This window comes from Schistocerca cancellata, chromosome 3, assembly GCF_023864275.1.
Source record: "Schistocerca cancellata isolate TAMUIC-IGC-003103 chromosome 3, iqSchCanc2.1, whole genome shotgun sequence".
Taxonomy (NCBI): Eukaryota; Metazoa; Arthropoda; class Insecta; order Orthoptera; family Acrididae; genus Schistocerca; species Schistocerca cancellata.
The window spans coordinates 748,845,564-748,861,990 of record NC_064628.1 but is presented as its reverse complement, the minus strand read 5'-3'; the positions used below and the strand labels follow the sequence as shown (position 1 = coordinate 748,861,990).

At 43.3% G+C, this 16,427-nt stretch overlaps 1 protein-coding gene across 1 annotated transcript in view; it reads left to right on the top strand.

Annotated features, from left to right (window-relative positions):
* LOC126175772 (protein ecdysoneless) overlaps positions 1-16,427 on the top strand; it is an 85,410-nt gene that overhangs the window by 46,922 nt on the left and 22,061 nt on the right. Inside the window, exon 7 of the mRNA XM_049922742.1 lies at positions 669-797. Within this exon, the coding sequence (XP_049778699.1) occupies positions 669-797 (129 nt within the window). The remainder of the gene's footprint in view (positions 1-668; positions 798-16,427) is intronic.

The following is a 16,427-nucleotide window of genomic DNA, read 5'->3' as shown; positions in this document are numbered from 1 at the left end:
CATTGCAGCTGAAATACTATTTATCTTATGTTGTGAAATGCCACATGCCTCATTGGTATAATGCTTCGATGCTGTTACATTCAATACTTCAATGATACTACATTGTCATATGCTGACACATTTACTGGTGCATTTTCACTAATATAGGTTTTACTCATTTTTAAATAACAGAGTTCCTGTCATAATTTATACAGGCCAATGTTGTTACTGTATAACCATCAAAAAGCAATATCAAGAATCAATACGGTGTAGTACATCTGTTTTTGTAATTTCATGGTATCTCTCAGTTCTGTGATATTGTGGTGATCCTAATCGTTATTAAGGTGGATCTGTATACATGTATTATGAAAGTCACTTGTCTTCGACCCATGCCACACACGCACTCTCTCTCTCTCTCTCTCTCTCTCTCTCTCTCTCTCTCCTGTGCCCTACATGGTGCTGGGTAGACACACAATGCTGAGCATCTAGCCAGTGCCATGGAGGGGCATAGGTGGTGTGCATGCGTGTTTGTGTATGTACTCAAGATTGCTTTTCAGTAAGTGGTCTCTTTTAATCCAAAACTATTTACATTCTGCCAGAACTTTCCTATAGATTATACTTAACATTCTCTGCTTTTTCAATTATTTTTCAAAATATTTCTCATGTGTGAGCATAATTATTTGTTTTAGGCTTGTGGGGTTGAGATACTTGCTTCTCAGGCCAAGCCTCCGAGTGTACCTGACACAAGTGGAGAAATGTTCAGTGGCCGAAGTTGGCATACGTTTGTTGAAAGTCTGAGGCACCATGGCTATTTTCAGGTATTTTGGCTTCAGTTTTAAAATATTTCATGCCCTAATTTAGTAGCAAATATTTGTTGTGTATAAAAATAACTTTCCCTTGTAGATGAATAACAACTAAAAGTATGCAGGAATTAGAAAATTATTGACCTGAGGGAGATCTACTAGTCTTTTCCATAAGGTGGGAAGAGAGTTTCCAATCTTACATCTGTCATTGATATTGCACTGATGGTTAGGTTATTATATCTCCGATGGAGTTACTATAATTGAAAAATCAGACAGTTTAAAATTCAGAATGCAATAATACAATATGAAAAGGATAGATTGCTACTCACCACATAGAAGAGGTATTTAGTGGCAGACAGGAACATCGAATAAGGATTGATAGGTATTCAGTGTAATATACATTTTTCCAATTAGAAATGTTTCACTTTGTTAAATGTTAACAAAAAATTGAAGAGAAATAAAACAATAACACCACAAATACTGACAATTGAAAATTATGGCAATGAGCAAAGAAAAACAAACATAATATATTTATATAGCTAGTTACACTGCTATGAATGTTCTTTTTATTTGAACTATAGGCTCATCTCAGCTATAAAACCATCATCAGGTTATCTGTAATAGAAAATCTTATAAATTTTGGTACATTTGTTGTAGTACATGTGAGTTACTTATGAATAATATGATTTTACGTACATTTTCTAGTCCTGACTTCCATGCAGTATTGTTGTTTCTGTTGCTGTCTATTTGTTAATGATTATATTTTTATGTTAATGTAGCAATAGCAATCAGTTTTGTAGTATGTTCTGACACTTCTTGTAATAGTGGTCAGAATTATATCTTAGTCTGTAGTTGACATTTATTAACAGCATTCATGACAGATGATCAATGATTTTGTGATTTCTGTTGCTGACTATTTCTTTACTGATTATATTCTTTCATTGTTCTTCTAGTAGTAACCTGTTGTTTGTTATGTTTTGATGTCTTATTAATAATGGTCAGAAATAAACTTACTTTCCGGTTGAAATTTTATGAGAGCAATTATGTCAGATGATCAGCGATATTGTGTGGTTACATCTGCTTATTGACAGTTCTACCAGCAATGTGATTGGGTTATATTGAATGGATATCTGTGGTGTTGTGTTATTTAAGATAAATTTTGTCTCTGGTTATATTATAGTTTATCCAAGATCTTGGTGGATAATGACAGTAAAAATTTTCGATAAAATGTGTATATTATAGATCAGCTCATGCATAGAGGATTAAATGTGGATAATCTCATGTGTATAAATATATCTCAGTGTATCTCTGTATTCATCTACATGTAACACCAAAAGGACTGGTAATGAATCTATTGCAGGAAATTGAGATATATTTACAAACTTGAAATTATTCACATCTAATTCTCAATGAACAAACCAACCTACAATATAAACACTTTATCAAAAACTTAACTTGTGTTATCCACCAAGATCCCGGATAAACCATAATTCAACCAGAGACTAAATTTATCTTAAATAACACAACACCACAGATATCCATTCAGTATAACCCAATCACATTGCTGGTAGAAATTTCAATAAGCAAATGTAACCATACAATATTGTAGATCATCTAAAATAATTGCTGTCACAAAGTTTCGACTGGGAAGAAAGTTTATTTCTGACCATGATTAATGAAATCTCAGACCATAACATACAATAGATTGCAACTAGAATAACAAAAAAAGAATGAAATCAGTTAACACATAGACAGCAACAGAAATAACGAATCGCTGATCATTTCTCACAACTGTTGTCACTAAATGTCAACAACAGACTAAGATTTATTCCTGACCACTGCAGAAAGAAAAATGTCAGAACATACTACAGAACTGATTACTATTGCTACATTAACATAAAATATAATCAATAGCAAATAGACAGCAACCGAAACAATGATATTGCATGGAAGTCAGGACTAGAAAATGTATGTAAAATCATATTATTCATAAGTAACACACTTGCACTACAACAAACGTACAAAAATTTGTAAGATGTTCCATTACATGTAAGTTAATGATTGCTATGTAGCTGGTATAGGACTATAGCCAAATAAAAGTAATAATCGTAGCAGCATAACTGGGTATATAAGTGTATTATGTCCTTGAAAGACATTTATTACGCAGCAGTCCCAGAAGATTACAGAAACAAACAATAAATGCCAAAGAAATAAGTTGTTACCATTTTATACCTGAATCAAAGTAACAGGGTGATTGACAGGTGAGCGTGGAAGGGGTGAATGTTGCTAGTTGTCTGCACAGACAGTGTCACTTCTGTGACAACAGACAGGTATTTCCATTGCAGGTATATTCACATGTAACCCATTAATGTGCAGTAATGGGTTTGCTTAGCATGATGGTAAGTCTTATCACTTTCTTGCGCATTTTCTCAGCTAGTATAGAACATTCTGTTTCATAAAATAAACAGAACACACAGAGAAACAATGAAAACGAATCACAGTTGTTACGTTACCAGCTGCAAGTGCTGTCTGTAGCTGACATGGCAACTGGCACATGAGGTAGCAGAGCAATGTGACAAGAGGGAGACAAAATAGAAGGTGTGACCAGCTGATTGGCCGTTGCTGTGGTAGCAGTTATGTTAACAACTAGCTTTCAGTCAGTTTCCTATTTTGACCGAGCTACAGTCAAATGTACACTGAAAGCAAAATTTTACATTACTGTGCATTATACAAGGTGTTTCAGTATGGACTTAACAGCTTTACCATTGCATATAAATTTTTTGTGACAACTCACAGAGCTGATTCTGGTGTTACTTTTAGCAAAATACAAGTTTGAAATCAGGAAGTGACATACTGTCAAGTCTCGCTACTGTTTGCAAAAGCTCAGTTTTGTGAGTGGTAACTGAGACTCCCTCAAAATAGTGGAAGGCAGACATCAGTTGTGAATTATTTTGTGTTAGTTACTTTAACATTTAGTTTCAGAACTCCTCTTTACTGACAGAATGTATAGTTGCGACTTAGTATAGACTCCAAACTGTTGCATGAAAATGCACTTACATAGCAGAATGTAACTGTACTGCATTGTATTGTGCTGTCAGTTCTTCACTCAAACTGTTCATGTTTACTTTCTTATGAATTCTCATAGTGTCTAGCATTTTTCACAGGAAGCAGTCATGTGACAGTATTGTTGTTTGTGAGTTTCTCTTTCCACCCCCAGGTGCTACCTTTGCGCTGCTTATAACAGCCGTATCATTTGCTACCTGTGTGCTGCAGCCTTATATATTGGACACTATTAAATTATCAAAATATCCACGGGTATGCTGCCGGTCTATAGTGTCCAACGGGCACAATATTTCGGCGATCAAACATGTCGCCATCATCAGGTGAACTGACGGACTGAGCTCCTGTGAACGTACCGGCACGGAGATCCGTACGCTATGGCTGCTCAGAGGGAACTGGGTTCGGTCGCGGCGGCGGCCGATTTAAATACCCTCCGCCCGCGGCGCGCTCCCTCCGCCGTCCGCGCCCAGCGCCACGGTCGCGCGGTGGAACAGCTTGCGACGGCGTCTGAGATGACGTCGGTGTGATGGCTCTGTCCGCCGTGGTCGTCACAACTATACGTCTGCTCGATTTACTCTTGATTAACCCGATCGCTGGTTCCCAAGCCTTGCTAAGATTATAGCCACAGTCCCGGTTTATGAGGTCGTCATTGGTGCGAATTTCGATGGCCTCTCTAACAACGCTGTCCCAGTATCTCGACGTCTGTACCAGAATCCTCGTGCGGTCATACTCCATGGTGTGATTTTCCGACAAACAATGTTCAGCGACCGCCGACTTGCTCGGATACATCAGTCGAGTGTGCCTCTGGTGTTCACGGCATCGATCCTCGACGGTACGCATCGTCTGACCAATATACGACTTGCCACATTGACACGGAATCTGGTACACGCCGGCCTTCCTCAAACCGAGGTCATCTTTGGCGCTCCCCACCAGTGCACGAGTTTTATTTGGAGGACAAAACACAGTTCCGACCCGGTGTTTCTTCAGAATGCGGGCGATTTTCCCCGAGAGTGCGCCTGTGTATGGAATAAATGCAGTGCCTACCTCCTCCCTCGTGACTTCATCCATCTCAACAGGTTGTGCTGCAGTGGTTGGGCGGAGAGCACGTTGAATCTGCCACTCTGAGTACCCATTTTTTCGAAATACAGTTCTCAGATGTTCCAATTCCTGGGGTAGACTCTCTGCGTCAGAGATAGTGCGCGCCCTATGTACTAGAGTTTTAAGTACCCCATTCCTCTGTGAAGGGTGGTGGCAGCTGTCTGCATGCAAATACAGATCAGTGTGCGTAGCCTTCCGATACACCCCATGACCTAGGGTGCCGTCAGCCCTTCTCTTGACCAAGACGTCAAGGAAAGGTAATTTACCCTCCGTTTCAGTCTCCATAGTGAATTTGATGTTGGGGTGTATGGAGTTTAGATGTGTAAGGAAGTCAAGGAGTTTATCCATACCATGTGGCCAGATGACGAACGTGTCGTCCACGTAACGGAAAAAGCAAGTAGGTTTTCATACGGATGACGACAGGGCTTCCTCCTCGAAGTTCTCCATGTACAAATTCGCTACCACCGGTGAGAGTGGGCTACCCATGGCGACTCCCTCCGTTTGTTCGTAGTATTCTCCATTAAAAAGAAAATACGTGGAAGTCAAGACATGCCTAAAAAGTTCAGTGGTCTTCTCATCAAACTTCTGACTAATCAATTCTAGTGACTCTCGCAGGGGTACCCTCGTAAACAAGGAAACGACATCAAAACTCACCATGATATCTGACTCATCCAACCTGAAGCTATCAAGGCGTTTAACAAAATCCACGGAATTACGGATGTGATGAGGGCATTTACCCACATAAGGACTTAATATTCCCGTCAGGTATTTGGCCAACAAATATGTAGGTGCCCTGATGTTGCTGACAATGGGGCGTAATGGTACCCCCTCTTTGTGAACCTTCGGGAGTCCATATAGTCTAGGCGGTACCGGACCTTGGGGTAACAATTTCTTAGCGTCACCCTCCGGTAAATCTGCGTCTTTGAGAAGCGCCCTCGTCTTGTTCTCCACCTTCTTTGTAGGGTCAACGCTGACCTTCCGGTAGGAATCGTCATTTAGCAGGCTCTGCATCTTATCAGTGTAGTCCTTATGGGAGACAACAACTGTAGCATTGCCTTTGTCAGCTGGTAAGACAACAATTTCAGAGCGCTCCCTCAGATCACGAATGGCCGCCCTCTCTTTACTGCTGATATTTGACTTCATCGGCTTGGATTTCGTCAACGCACGACAAGTTTCACGACGTATTTCCTCGGCTGATTCTGGCGGAAGTCGAGCTGCAACCTGTTCAACAGCACTAACAATTTCTGCGACCGGAGTGAACTTGGGGGTGGGAGCGAAGTTGAGACCTCTCTGCAAAACCGAGACCGCATCATCACTCAACACCATGCCACTCAAATTGATGACAGTCTTGCACGGAACCTGCAGGGATGGTTTGTCAAGGAGACGTGAGAACTTAGCTGTTTGACGTCCTGTAGCCTTCTTATGGGCGGAATCAGCTGACACCCAGGTGACACCATCAATCCAATCCCAGGAACAAGAAGTGAACTTACTAGCCAGTTGCAAATGTAGTTTGAGTAATTCCTGTGAGATAAACTCAAGGCTCCGGCGGGTGAATTGCACTCTCTCACGTACCAATGCGAGGCTGGCTCGTTTCTTGATTCTTTTAGCTGCTGCAGAATCGATGTGATGCATAACCTTAGCAAAATTTGGAACAACATTCTCGGAACGACATCTCTTTAGAAAGGCAAGAGTACTTAGCAAACGACATCTACGGTGGCGCAACTTTTCAAATTTCTTCATGCTGCGATACATCTCCTCCCCGTAAAGGTGTATGATGTGATTCTTGAGTTTCTCCCGGCGTATTTGATAATCAAAATATCCACGGGTATGCTGCCGGTCTATAGTGTCCAACGGGCACAATATTTCGGCGATCAAACATGTCGCCATCATCAGGTGAACTGACGGACTGAGCTCCTGTGAACGTACCGGCACGGAGATCCGTACGCTATGGCTGCTCAGAGGGAACTGGGTTCGGTCGCGGCGGCGGCCGATTTAAATCGGCCGCCGCCGCGACCGAACCCAGTTCCCTCTGAGCAGCCATAGCGTACGGATCTCCGTGCCGGTACGTTCACAGGAGCTCAGTCCGTCAGTTCACCTGATGATGGCGACATGTTTGATCGCCGAAATATTGTGCCCGTTGGACACTATAGACCGGCAGCATACCCGTGGATATTTTGATTATCAAATACGCCGGGAGAAACTCAAGAATCACATCATACACCTTTACGGGGAGGAGATGTATCGCAGCATGAAGAAATTTGAAAAGTTGCGCCACCGTAGATGTCGTTTGCTAAGTACTCTTGCCTTTCTAAAGAGATGTCGTTCCGAGAATGTTGTTCCAAATTTTGCTAAGGTTATGCATCACATCGATTCTGCAGCAGCTAAAAGAATCAAGAAACGAGCCAGCCTCGCATTGGTACGTGAGAGAGTGCAATTCACCCGCCGGAGCCTTGAGTTTATCTCACAGGAATTACTCAAACTACATTTGCAACTGGCTAGTAAGTTCACTTCTTGTTCCTGGGATTGGATTGATGGTGTCACCTGGGTGTCAGCTGATTCCGCCCATAAGAAGGCTACAGGACGTCAAACAGCTAAGTTCTCACGTCTCCTTGACAAACCATCCCTGCAGGTTCCGTGCAAGACTGTCATCAATTTGAGTGGCATGGTGTTGAGTGATGATGCGGTCTCGGTTTTGCAGAGAGGTCTCAACTTCGCTCCCACCCCCAAGTTCACTCCGGTCGCAGAAATTGTTAGTGCTGTTGAACAGGTTGCAGCTCGACTTCCGCCAGAATCAGCCGAGGAAATACGTCGTGAAACTTGTCGTGCGTTGACGAAATCCAAGCCGATGAAGTCAAATATCAGCAGTAAAGAGAGGGCGGCCATTCGTGATCTGAGGGAGCGCTCTGAAATTGTTGTCTTACCAGCTGACAAAGGCAATGCTACAGTTGTTGTCTCCCATAAGGACTACACTGATAAGATGCAGAGCCTGCTAAATGACGATTCCTACCGGAAGGTCAGCGTTGACCCTACAAAGAAGGTGGAGAACAAGACGAGGGCGCTTCTCAAAGACGCAGATTTACCGGAGGGTGACGCTAAGAAATTGTTACCCCAAGGTCCGGTACCGCCTAGACTATATGGACTCCCGAAGGTTCACAAAGAGGGGGTACCATTACGCCCCATTGTCAGCAACATCAGGGCACCTACATATTTGTTGGCCAAATACCTGACGGGAATATTAAGTCCTTATGTGGGTAAATGCCCTCATCACATCCGTAATTCCGTGGATTTTGTTAAACGCCTTGATAGCTTCAGGTTGGATGAGTCAGATATCATGGTGAGTTTTGATGTCGTTTCCTTGTTTACGAGGGTACCCCTGCGAGAGTCACTAGAATTGATTAGTCAGAAGTTTGATGAGAAGACCACTGAACTTTTTAGGCATGTCTTGACTTCCACGTATTTTCTTTTTAATGGAGAATACTACGAACAAACGGAGGGAGTCGCCATGGGTAGCCCACTCTCACCGGTGGTAGCGAATTTGTACATGGAGAACTTCGAGGAGGAAGCCCTGTCGTCATCCGTATGGAAACCTACTTGCTTTTTCCGTTACGTGGACGACACGTTCGTCATCTGGCCACATGGTATGGATAAACTCCTTGACTTCCTTACACATCTAAACTCCATACACCCCAACATCAAATTCACTATGGAGACTGAAACGGAGGGTAAATTACCTTTCCTTGACGTCTTGGTCAAGAGAAGGGCTGACGGCACCCTAGGTCATGGGGTGTATCGGAAGGCTACGCACACTGATCTGTATTTGCATGCAGACAGCTGCCACCACCCTTCACAGAGGAATGGGGTACTTAAAACTCTAGTACATAGGGCGCGCACTATCTGACGCAGAGAGTCTACCCCAGGAATTGGAACATCTGAGAACTGTATTTCGAAAAAATGGGTACTCAGAGTGGCAGATTCAACGTGCTCTCCGCCCAACCACTGCAGCACAACCTGTTGAGATGGATGAAGTCACGAGGGAGGAGGTAGGCACTGCATTTATTCCATACACAGGCGCACTCTCGGGGAAAATCGCCCGCATTCTGAAGAAACACCGGGTCGGAACTGTGTTTTGTCCTCCAAATAAAACTCGTGCACTGGTGGGGAGCGCCAAAGATGACCTCGGTTTGAGGAAGGCCGGCGTGTACCAGATTCCGTGTCAATGTGGCAAGTCGTATATTGGTCAGACGATGCGTACCGTCGAGGATCGATGCCGTGAACACCAGAGGCACACTCGACTGATGTATCCGAGCAAGTCGGCGGTCGCTGAACATTGTTTGTCGGAAAATCACACCATGGAGTATGACCGCACGAGGATTCTGGTACAGACGTCGAGATACTGGGACAGCGTTGTTAGAGAGGCCATCGAAATTCGCACCAATGACGACCTCATAAACCGGGACTGTGGCTATAATCTTAGCAAGGCTTGGGGACCAGCGATCGGGTTAATCAAGAGTAAATCGAGCAGACGTATAGTTGTGACGACCACGGCGGACAGAGCCATCACACCGACGTCATCTCAGACGCCGTCGCAAGCTGTTCCACCGCGCGACCGTGGCGCTGGGCGCGGACGGCGGAGGGAGCGCGCCGCGGGCGGAGGGTATTTAAATCGGCCGCCGCCGCGACCGAACCCAGTTCCCTCTGAGCAGCCATAGCGTACGGATCTCCGTGCCGGTACGTTCACAGGAGCTCAGTCCGTCAGTTCACCTGATGATGGCGACATGTTTGATCGCCGAAATATTGTGCCCGTTGGACACTATAGACCGGCAGCATACCCGTGGATATTTTGATTATCAAATACGCCGGGAGAAACTCAAGAATCACACTATTAAATTAGTCTTATGGTTAATTTATGACCAGTAAATTAATGAGAAAACCTTACCAGTTAGTCAGGAGATTCTAGTGATACAGGCACTAGTCCACCATCAGCTATTGCCATATCTACACGTCCACACAAAACATGAACAAAATCAAACTCATTAACCCTCTGTGTTAATGCTAACCCAAAAAACAGAAAATGCCGTTTGTCATCAATACATTCCACATCACTCCATACAGAGCTTTGAAGTTTCCTGTCTGCCTACATGCTAATATTTGCAACATCAGCAGTGGTATCCATTTGATAGCCACTAGTGGATAAAGGCTTTCTCTAGACTTCACCACATATCACAGTCTTCAGCTATTTATTTACATTCACCTTTCTCCTGCATTTCTAACACCATCTACTAACCCTCCGTATCCGCATTGTCTTGGTCTTTTCGTATCAGCTGGTATTTGGAATACAACAAAGAATTTCCATTGTCCACCTACTGTCCATTTGCCTAGCTATATGTTCTGCCCATGCCCATTTTATTTTCATTATGGTCATAATTACTATTTAAACAATTATTGCAAAATGTATGTTCTATATTAACTGTGCTGCAGTCCAATTCAGCTTTTCATCATCATCATTTAATCCAAAAAGTGATAATTGCTAATCAGAAATATTAAAACATATAATCTAACACCACAGTTGAAATTTACCTACAAATGCAGGTGAATTACATACATAGTTTAATTCTTAAATTCCATGCATATTTTTGTATTTAAGAGGTGTAATCTCCCATTTCGGTAACTAAAGTGTAGATTTGCATAGTCTGTAGCACAGTCTCATTTCTTTTCATTGGCCTGCTACAGAGCTCACTAAAGCATCAGCCTGCATTGATAGCATGTCAGGAAAGTTAGTGAGCTATGTATTTACCTTTCCGTGTGGGCTTTTATAGTTATCCATCCTAGTAGTATGGACAAGACGTGCATGCGATGTGGGGACACAAGAAGAGGTGCCTGCAGTTAGTGATCAGTGGAAGCTTTTGGCCATGGTTAGCAGCCTTCAGGCTATTGTGTCAGTGTGTAGTTATGGCGAAGAATTTGGTGTGTCACCTCAGGTGTTGCTTTTTGCGCGTACAGGCTCAGCTGCTGAGGCACCTTGCAGTGTGCCGAGGCGGTGGATCCACCCTCACCGCAGGGTGAGTGGCAGGTGTAATGTGTTCATGTTGCGTGAGATGGAGACTCAGTGACTCAGTGTGGAGACCGGCCGTTCGGACTGCCCATCCGCCCTGTGGGAGGATATGCGGCTGCTCCTTCAACAGGCACAAAGGGAGGGGGGGGGGGGTGTTTCTTGTTGCTAGAGTAATTGAGTGGTGTTGGGAGGCAGAAATTGGATCTTGACAATTTGGAATTCATCAAGAAGGTGATCTTGTAGGATTGGAGAATGGGTAGGAGCATTGTCCATAACAAGAAAGACGTGGAGTGGTGGATTCATCTCGAGCAAATAATATTCCAGCAAAGAACCAAACACTTCATTGATCTAACCACAAAAAAGATCACGTGTCACCCAAGCCTTGTTATTGGACCTCCTAACTTCTTGAAGGCTCTTGGAGTTTCTGAGTGATAAACAAGCAGCAATTTAATTTTCAAACTGCCACTTGCATTGGCACATAATAGCAGTGTGAGATGGTCTTCCATTGGCTTGTGACTGAGCAATGCATTCTCCTCTGCCATCCTCTGACCGACAGTGCAACCATATCGGCAGCATATTGGGGAGGCATTCGTCTTCATGGACGACAGTTCGCACCCCGATCACTTCAGCATCTTTTTCTAGAATAGACCTATCTTGTCACAATTAAAATCCTGTCGCGGCAGATAACCCTCAGAAACTATGAGCGTCTTGAAGTTGCTGATGAAGTACTATGCTGCCTTTGTATTAGAGCTGAGAGCTTCGCCATGCCTTGCAATGCTGTGGATGCTGGTTGTTCTCTTATATTTCTCCAACCACCCACAGCTTCCCTTAAACACTTCTTTGGTCGCTGATTATCCTGGTGTCTTCTTAACAAAGTTTGCAAAAATCATTCTCACCTTCTCACAAATGAAGTTCTTGTTAATAGTGTTGCCTTGCAATTGCTTTTCATTTATCCACATAAGGAACAACCTTTCGACATTGTTCAGAATACAAAACTATTGTTTAAATACTCTTGTAGCAATCTGCTGTGATGTGGACCTGGCCATCAAAATATTCTGCTAAACTGTTGGTCAGTTGCTCATAAGGGACAGCATGGGGCTCTACCTCTGGATGCAACTGCTGCACTAAGCAGTAAGTGTCATGACCCACATAGGCAAGAAAAAATGCACGATGCTGGCCAATGTTAATGATTCTGTGGGCAAGGAAATGTTGTTCCAAGCGATCCATATAATTACTCTACAGTTCAATAGACTTTTCAAATGGCGGGAACGTGGCAGTTGCGGCTAACGCCGGCACCCCCCGGAGGAACACTAGTCAAAGTCTGTAGACACTGAATCAGAAGCTCAATTGGGTGTTGCATACAATCCAACAGCTCAAAGATGCAAGCCGATGGCACATCTAAACCCGGAATACCTTCAGCCATGTCAGCAAACAATGGAGCATTGCAGGAATTCAAACAAACTCTTCGCAAATGTTCAATCTATGGAGCAAGAACCAACTTTTTTATTAAGGAAACTACACTAAACCACCAACAGTAACACACTATTCAAAATAAATAAATAAATAAATAAAAAAAATGAGGTTCCCTTCTGGGGATCAAGCAATTAACAACTAATTGCTATAATCAGAGTTTCCTTCGACTCTATACCCATACAACCGTTCCATGTCGTAGTCTGCTGTTAGTTCACCTGCAGGTCCGGGGGTTAGAATAGGCCCGAGGTATTCCTGTCTGTCGTACGAGGCGACTAAAAGGAGTTTCAGCTTTTATGTCATGTTCCCCTGTAGGGTTTGACCTCCATTTTTTAAAATTTTCTTGAAGAGCCAGCCAATTGGGGAAGGGTGCCTTACAAGGTGCATCATGTCCATTGTGCATTGAGATCTTCAGCCCACTTTCTTGTCGTCGCATTGCAGTCCTACTCATTCTCCATCTCTTGGGCAAGGACACCTTCCTGGGTGCATTTTCCACCATGCATTGTGCAGTGTTGATTTCTGCATTGACGATGACCATGGACTTCTTTGCACCTGTTATCCAGCATGGTAGCCAGTCAGTTGTGGTGGGGCCGCCATGTACCCGGGCCGCCATGTACCCTGTTGGTTGGAGCCCCCTGACCACACAGGCATCGCTCTGCTGATGCCTGCGCTGTTAACTCCCCACGTATGCCAAGGGGTAGATGCCCATCCCCCTGGGGCAACGGGACTCCTGCCAATGGCCATCCTGCCAGGTGGCCTTTGCTGTGGCTGGGTGGTGCCCATGGGGATGGCCCATGGTTGGAGTGGGTGGCATCAGGGCGGATGACACGTGATGAAGCGTAGTCCATCATCTCTTGCTGGTGGTGAAACACCAGCAGTCTCTAAGCGATCAAGAGCTCAATTCAATGCACAGAAGTACGACCCCAAATCGTTCCCCTCCCTGGCCACACCATGGGAGGAACGTCAGGCTAAGGATGGCAGCGGATCTTATTTGCTCCGGTACCGTGTATGTACGAGAGCTGATGGAGAATCTTTCATGACGATGAAACCTCAATTTTTTGTTGAGCATTTAGAGGACAAGTTCGGGGAGGTGGAGGGCTTGTCCAAAATGAGATCTGGGTCTGTCTTGATCAAAACAGCATCCTCTGCCCAGTCACAGGAGTTGCTTGCTTGTGACAATCTGGGGGATGTTTCTGTAACCATCACGCCCCATAAGAGCTTAAATATGAACCAGGGTATCATATTTCACAGTGACCTTCTTTTGCAGTTGGACGATGAGCTGCACGCCAATTTAGAGCGGCGAGGTGTACATTTTGTCCGGCGGGTCCACTGGGGTCCAGAGGATAATCAGGTTGCCACCGGTGCCTTCATCTTGGCCTTTGAGAGTGATATGTTGCCCGAGAAGGTCAATGTGATGGTCTACCAGTGTGATGTAAAGCCCCATATCCCTCCCCCAATGCGGTGCTTTAAGTGCTGGAAGTTCGACCATATGTCTTCCCACTGTACTTCCAGCGTCACATGCCGAGATTGCAGACGCCCATCGCATCCCAATACTCCATGTGCTCTGCCTCCCATCTGTGTCAACTGTGGAGAGCATCATTTGCCTTGCTCGCCTGACTGCAGGATTCTTCAGAAAGAAAGGAAAATCATGGAGCACAAGACCCTGGACAGACTGACCTACACTGAGGCTAAGAGAAAATTTGAACACCTGCATCCTGTGTGTGTGACATCGTCTTATGCTGCCGCCGCTACAACAGTTCTGGCACCATCAGCTCCGCCAACCCAGGTCACCTTCCAGAGCCAGAAGACTAAACCTGCCCCCTTGATGGTAGGGGTCATTTCCCTCCCTGTTGCTCCTGCACCACCTACTTCGGGAGCACCCCCCCCCCCCCCCCCCCCCCCCCAAATCATCGGGGACATCCATCACCACTTCTAAGCTGGAGAAGCTTTTCCCCGACTGAATTTCATGTGTTGATCCTCTAGCATAATTTGAACTGATATTAAAGTAACATTCACTTCAAAAAATGCATCTATTGCTAGGGACAGGAAAATTTCACAACAACAGTAACACAAAAAATAATGAGAAACAGTCAGTTTTACAGTGACATAATGCAAAATTGGCAATTTTAATTAAATATTGTGAAAGTTATCATGTTCCCATATAACAAATGTTATATATCTGAGAACAGTAGTTTGCCAGTATTCATAACTGATAGTTATTGAATGCTGAAATTGCGTTTTGATTTCCTCAAGGCTGTGGTTCACGTACAATCTTAAAAAGATACTTCATTTTCCATGTATGGTGTGATGCCGAAAATAGCTACAAAATTGGCAAAACAATAGCTCTGAAATTGGCAGTAAAACAGCAAAATTGATAAAAAAACATTGAATCTGGCAACAAAAGGTAACACCGAATGTGACAAAAGAAAGGTTACACCGAGTCTGGAAAAAAAACGGGGGGGGGGGGGGGGGGGGTTACACTGAATCTGGCAAGAAAAGAGTAACACCGAAAGTGGCAAAAAAGGAGGAGCAGCAAATCTCAGTGGCAACCAAATTTGGAAAAAAAAGCATTGAAGTTGGCAATAAATACTGAATTTAGCAAAAAAAGTAACACCAAATGTGGCAAAAAAGTACAATTGAATCTGGCTAGAGAAAATTGGCACAAAATCTGTCAAGAAATAGCATCAAACTGGGGGGGGGGGGGGGGGGGAGACTGAATTTGGCCATATAATAAAATGATTTATTGTGTCCCTGCGTAATACCCCTAAGTTAAGAAGAAACTGCTGTACATAACACTATCTTGTTGCCAGAATGTTATAGGTTCATTTTTAAGTTTTTGCATATGAGTACTAGGTGGTGTGTTTGACCTGTGGCATTACTATTGTTTTAAAACTTATCATTGGTTGTTGTTAAAACAATGACAACTCAGAAACAGGTCAAGTAGATTGCTTATAGCAAGTGTTAAAGACACAACCTTGTTAAAAAGTGGAAATTTTATAGGAAGTTTACCATTAGACAATGATTTTTCAATTTTTGTAAAGGCTTAACTCAACAAAATTATTTCACATAGCTTTGTTCAACTTTTTGTAATCAATCTCCCTCTGAAAAGACTCACACTGCCAGAGTGGGACAGCTTTCAGATATTGTGCAGGGGGGGGGGGGCTATTGAATTTCCCGCTCACTTCTTTTCATATTTCTCTACCTAAGGGCAGATGCTGAAACTTAGCAAGCAGGACCAACTTCCACCATAATTTATGCAGCAATTTCTTTGTTTTTTTCTGTTTTTCATAAATGTACTACAAATTGAAAAGCTCATACGCCAAATGAGCGTCACATAAATTATTATTATTATTTATTTATATCTAAAGACAAGTTATTGCTTAATGTTGCTACCAAAAATCTCAAAGTTCATGATGAATTTACGTCAGATTTTTAGATGATGCTCTAATAAACATTCTGACAGACATAGACTATATGTTTTTGATATGTAATGTATAAAGGGGAAATGTTAATAAAAAAAATCCTGATAAGTTGTTGCCTGATTTATTTGAAATTTTTACATGATACAAAAAAAGTCCTGTGGGAATCCACCAACTGCTGTCTCGGCGAAAGAAGAAACGGGAAGAGTCTCTTTGGGAATATTTTCTTGTAATGGAGGGGCTTGCCATCCATGCTGATACTGATAACAACTCACTATTTCAGTATTTGTTTAGGCGCAAAAACTTCCACTGTACTGGGCTGGAAATGTGAAAGAGTTTAAGGAAAAAGTGAGACATTACAGAAGAGCTGTGAGGTAATTTCCAAAAAGAAATAACAGCAGTGAAAATTTAAACTCCAGTAAGAAAGATGCTAATGACCCAAGTAGTAGAAATATTAAGTGCAGCATGAGAGCCAAAGGGTGTTTCAGTTGTGGTACCAGTGGTCGCAGATCAAGTGATTGCAATTCCCAGAGCAAGAGAAAGAGA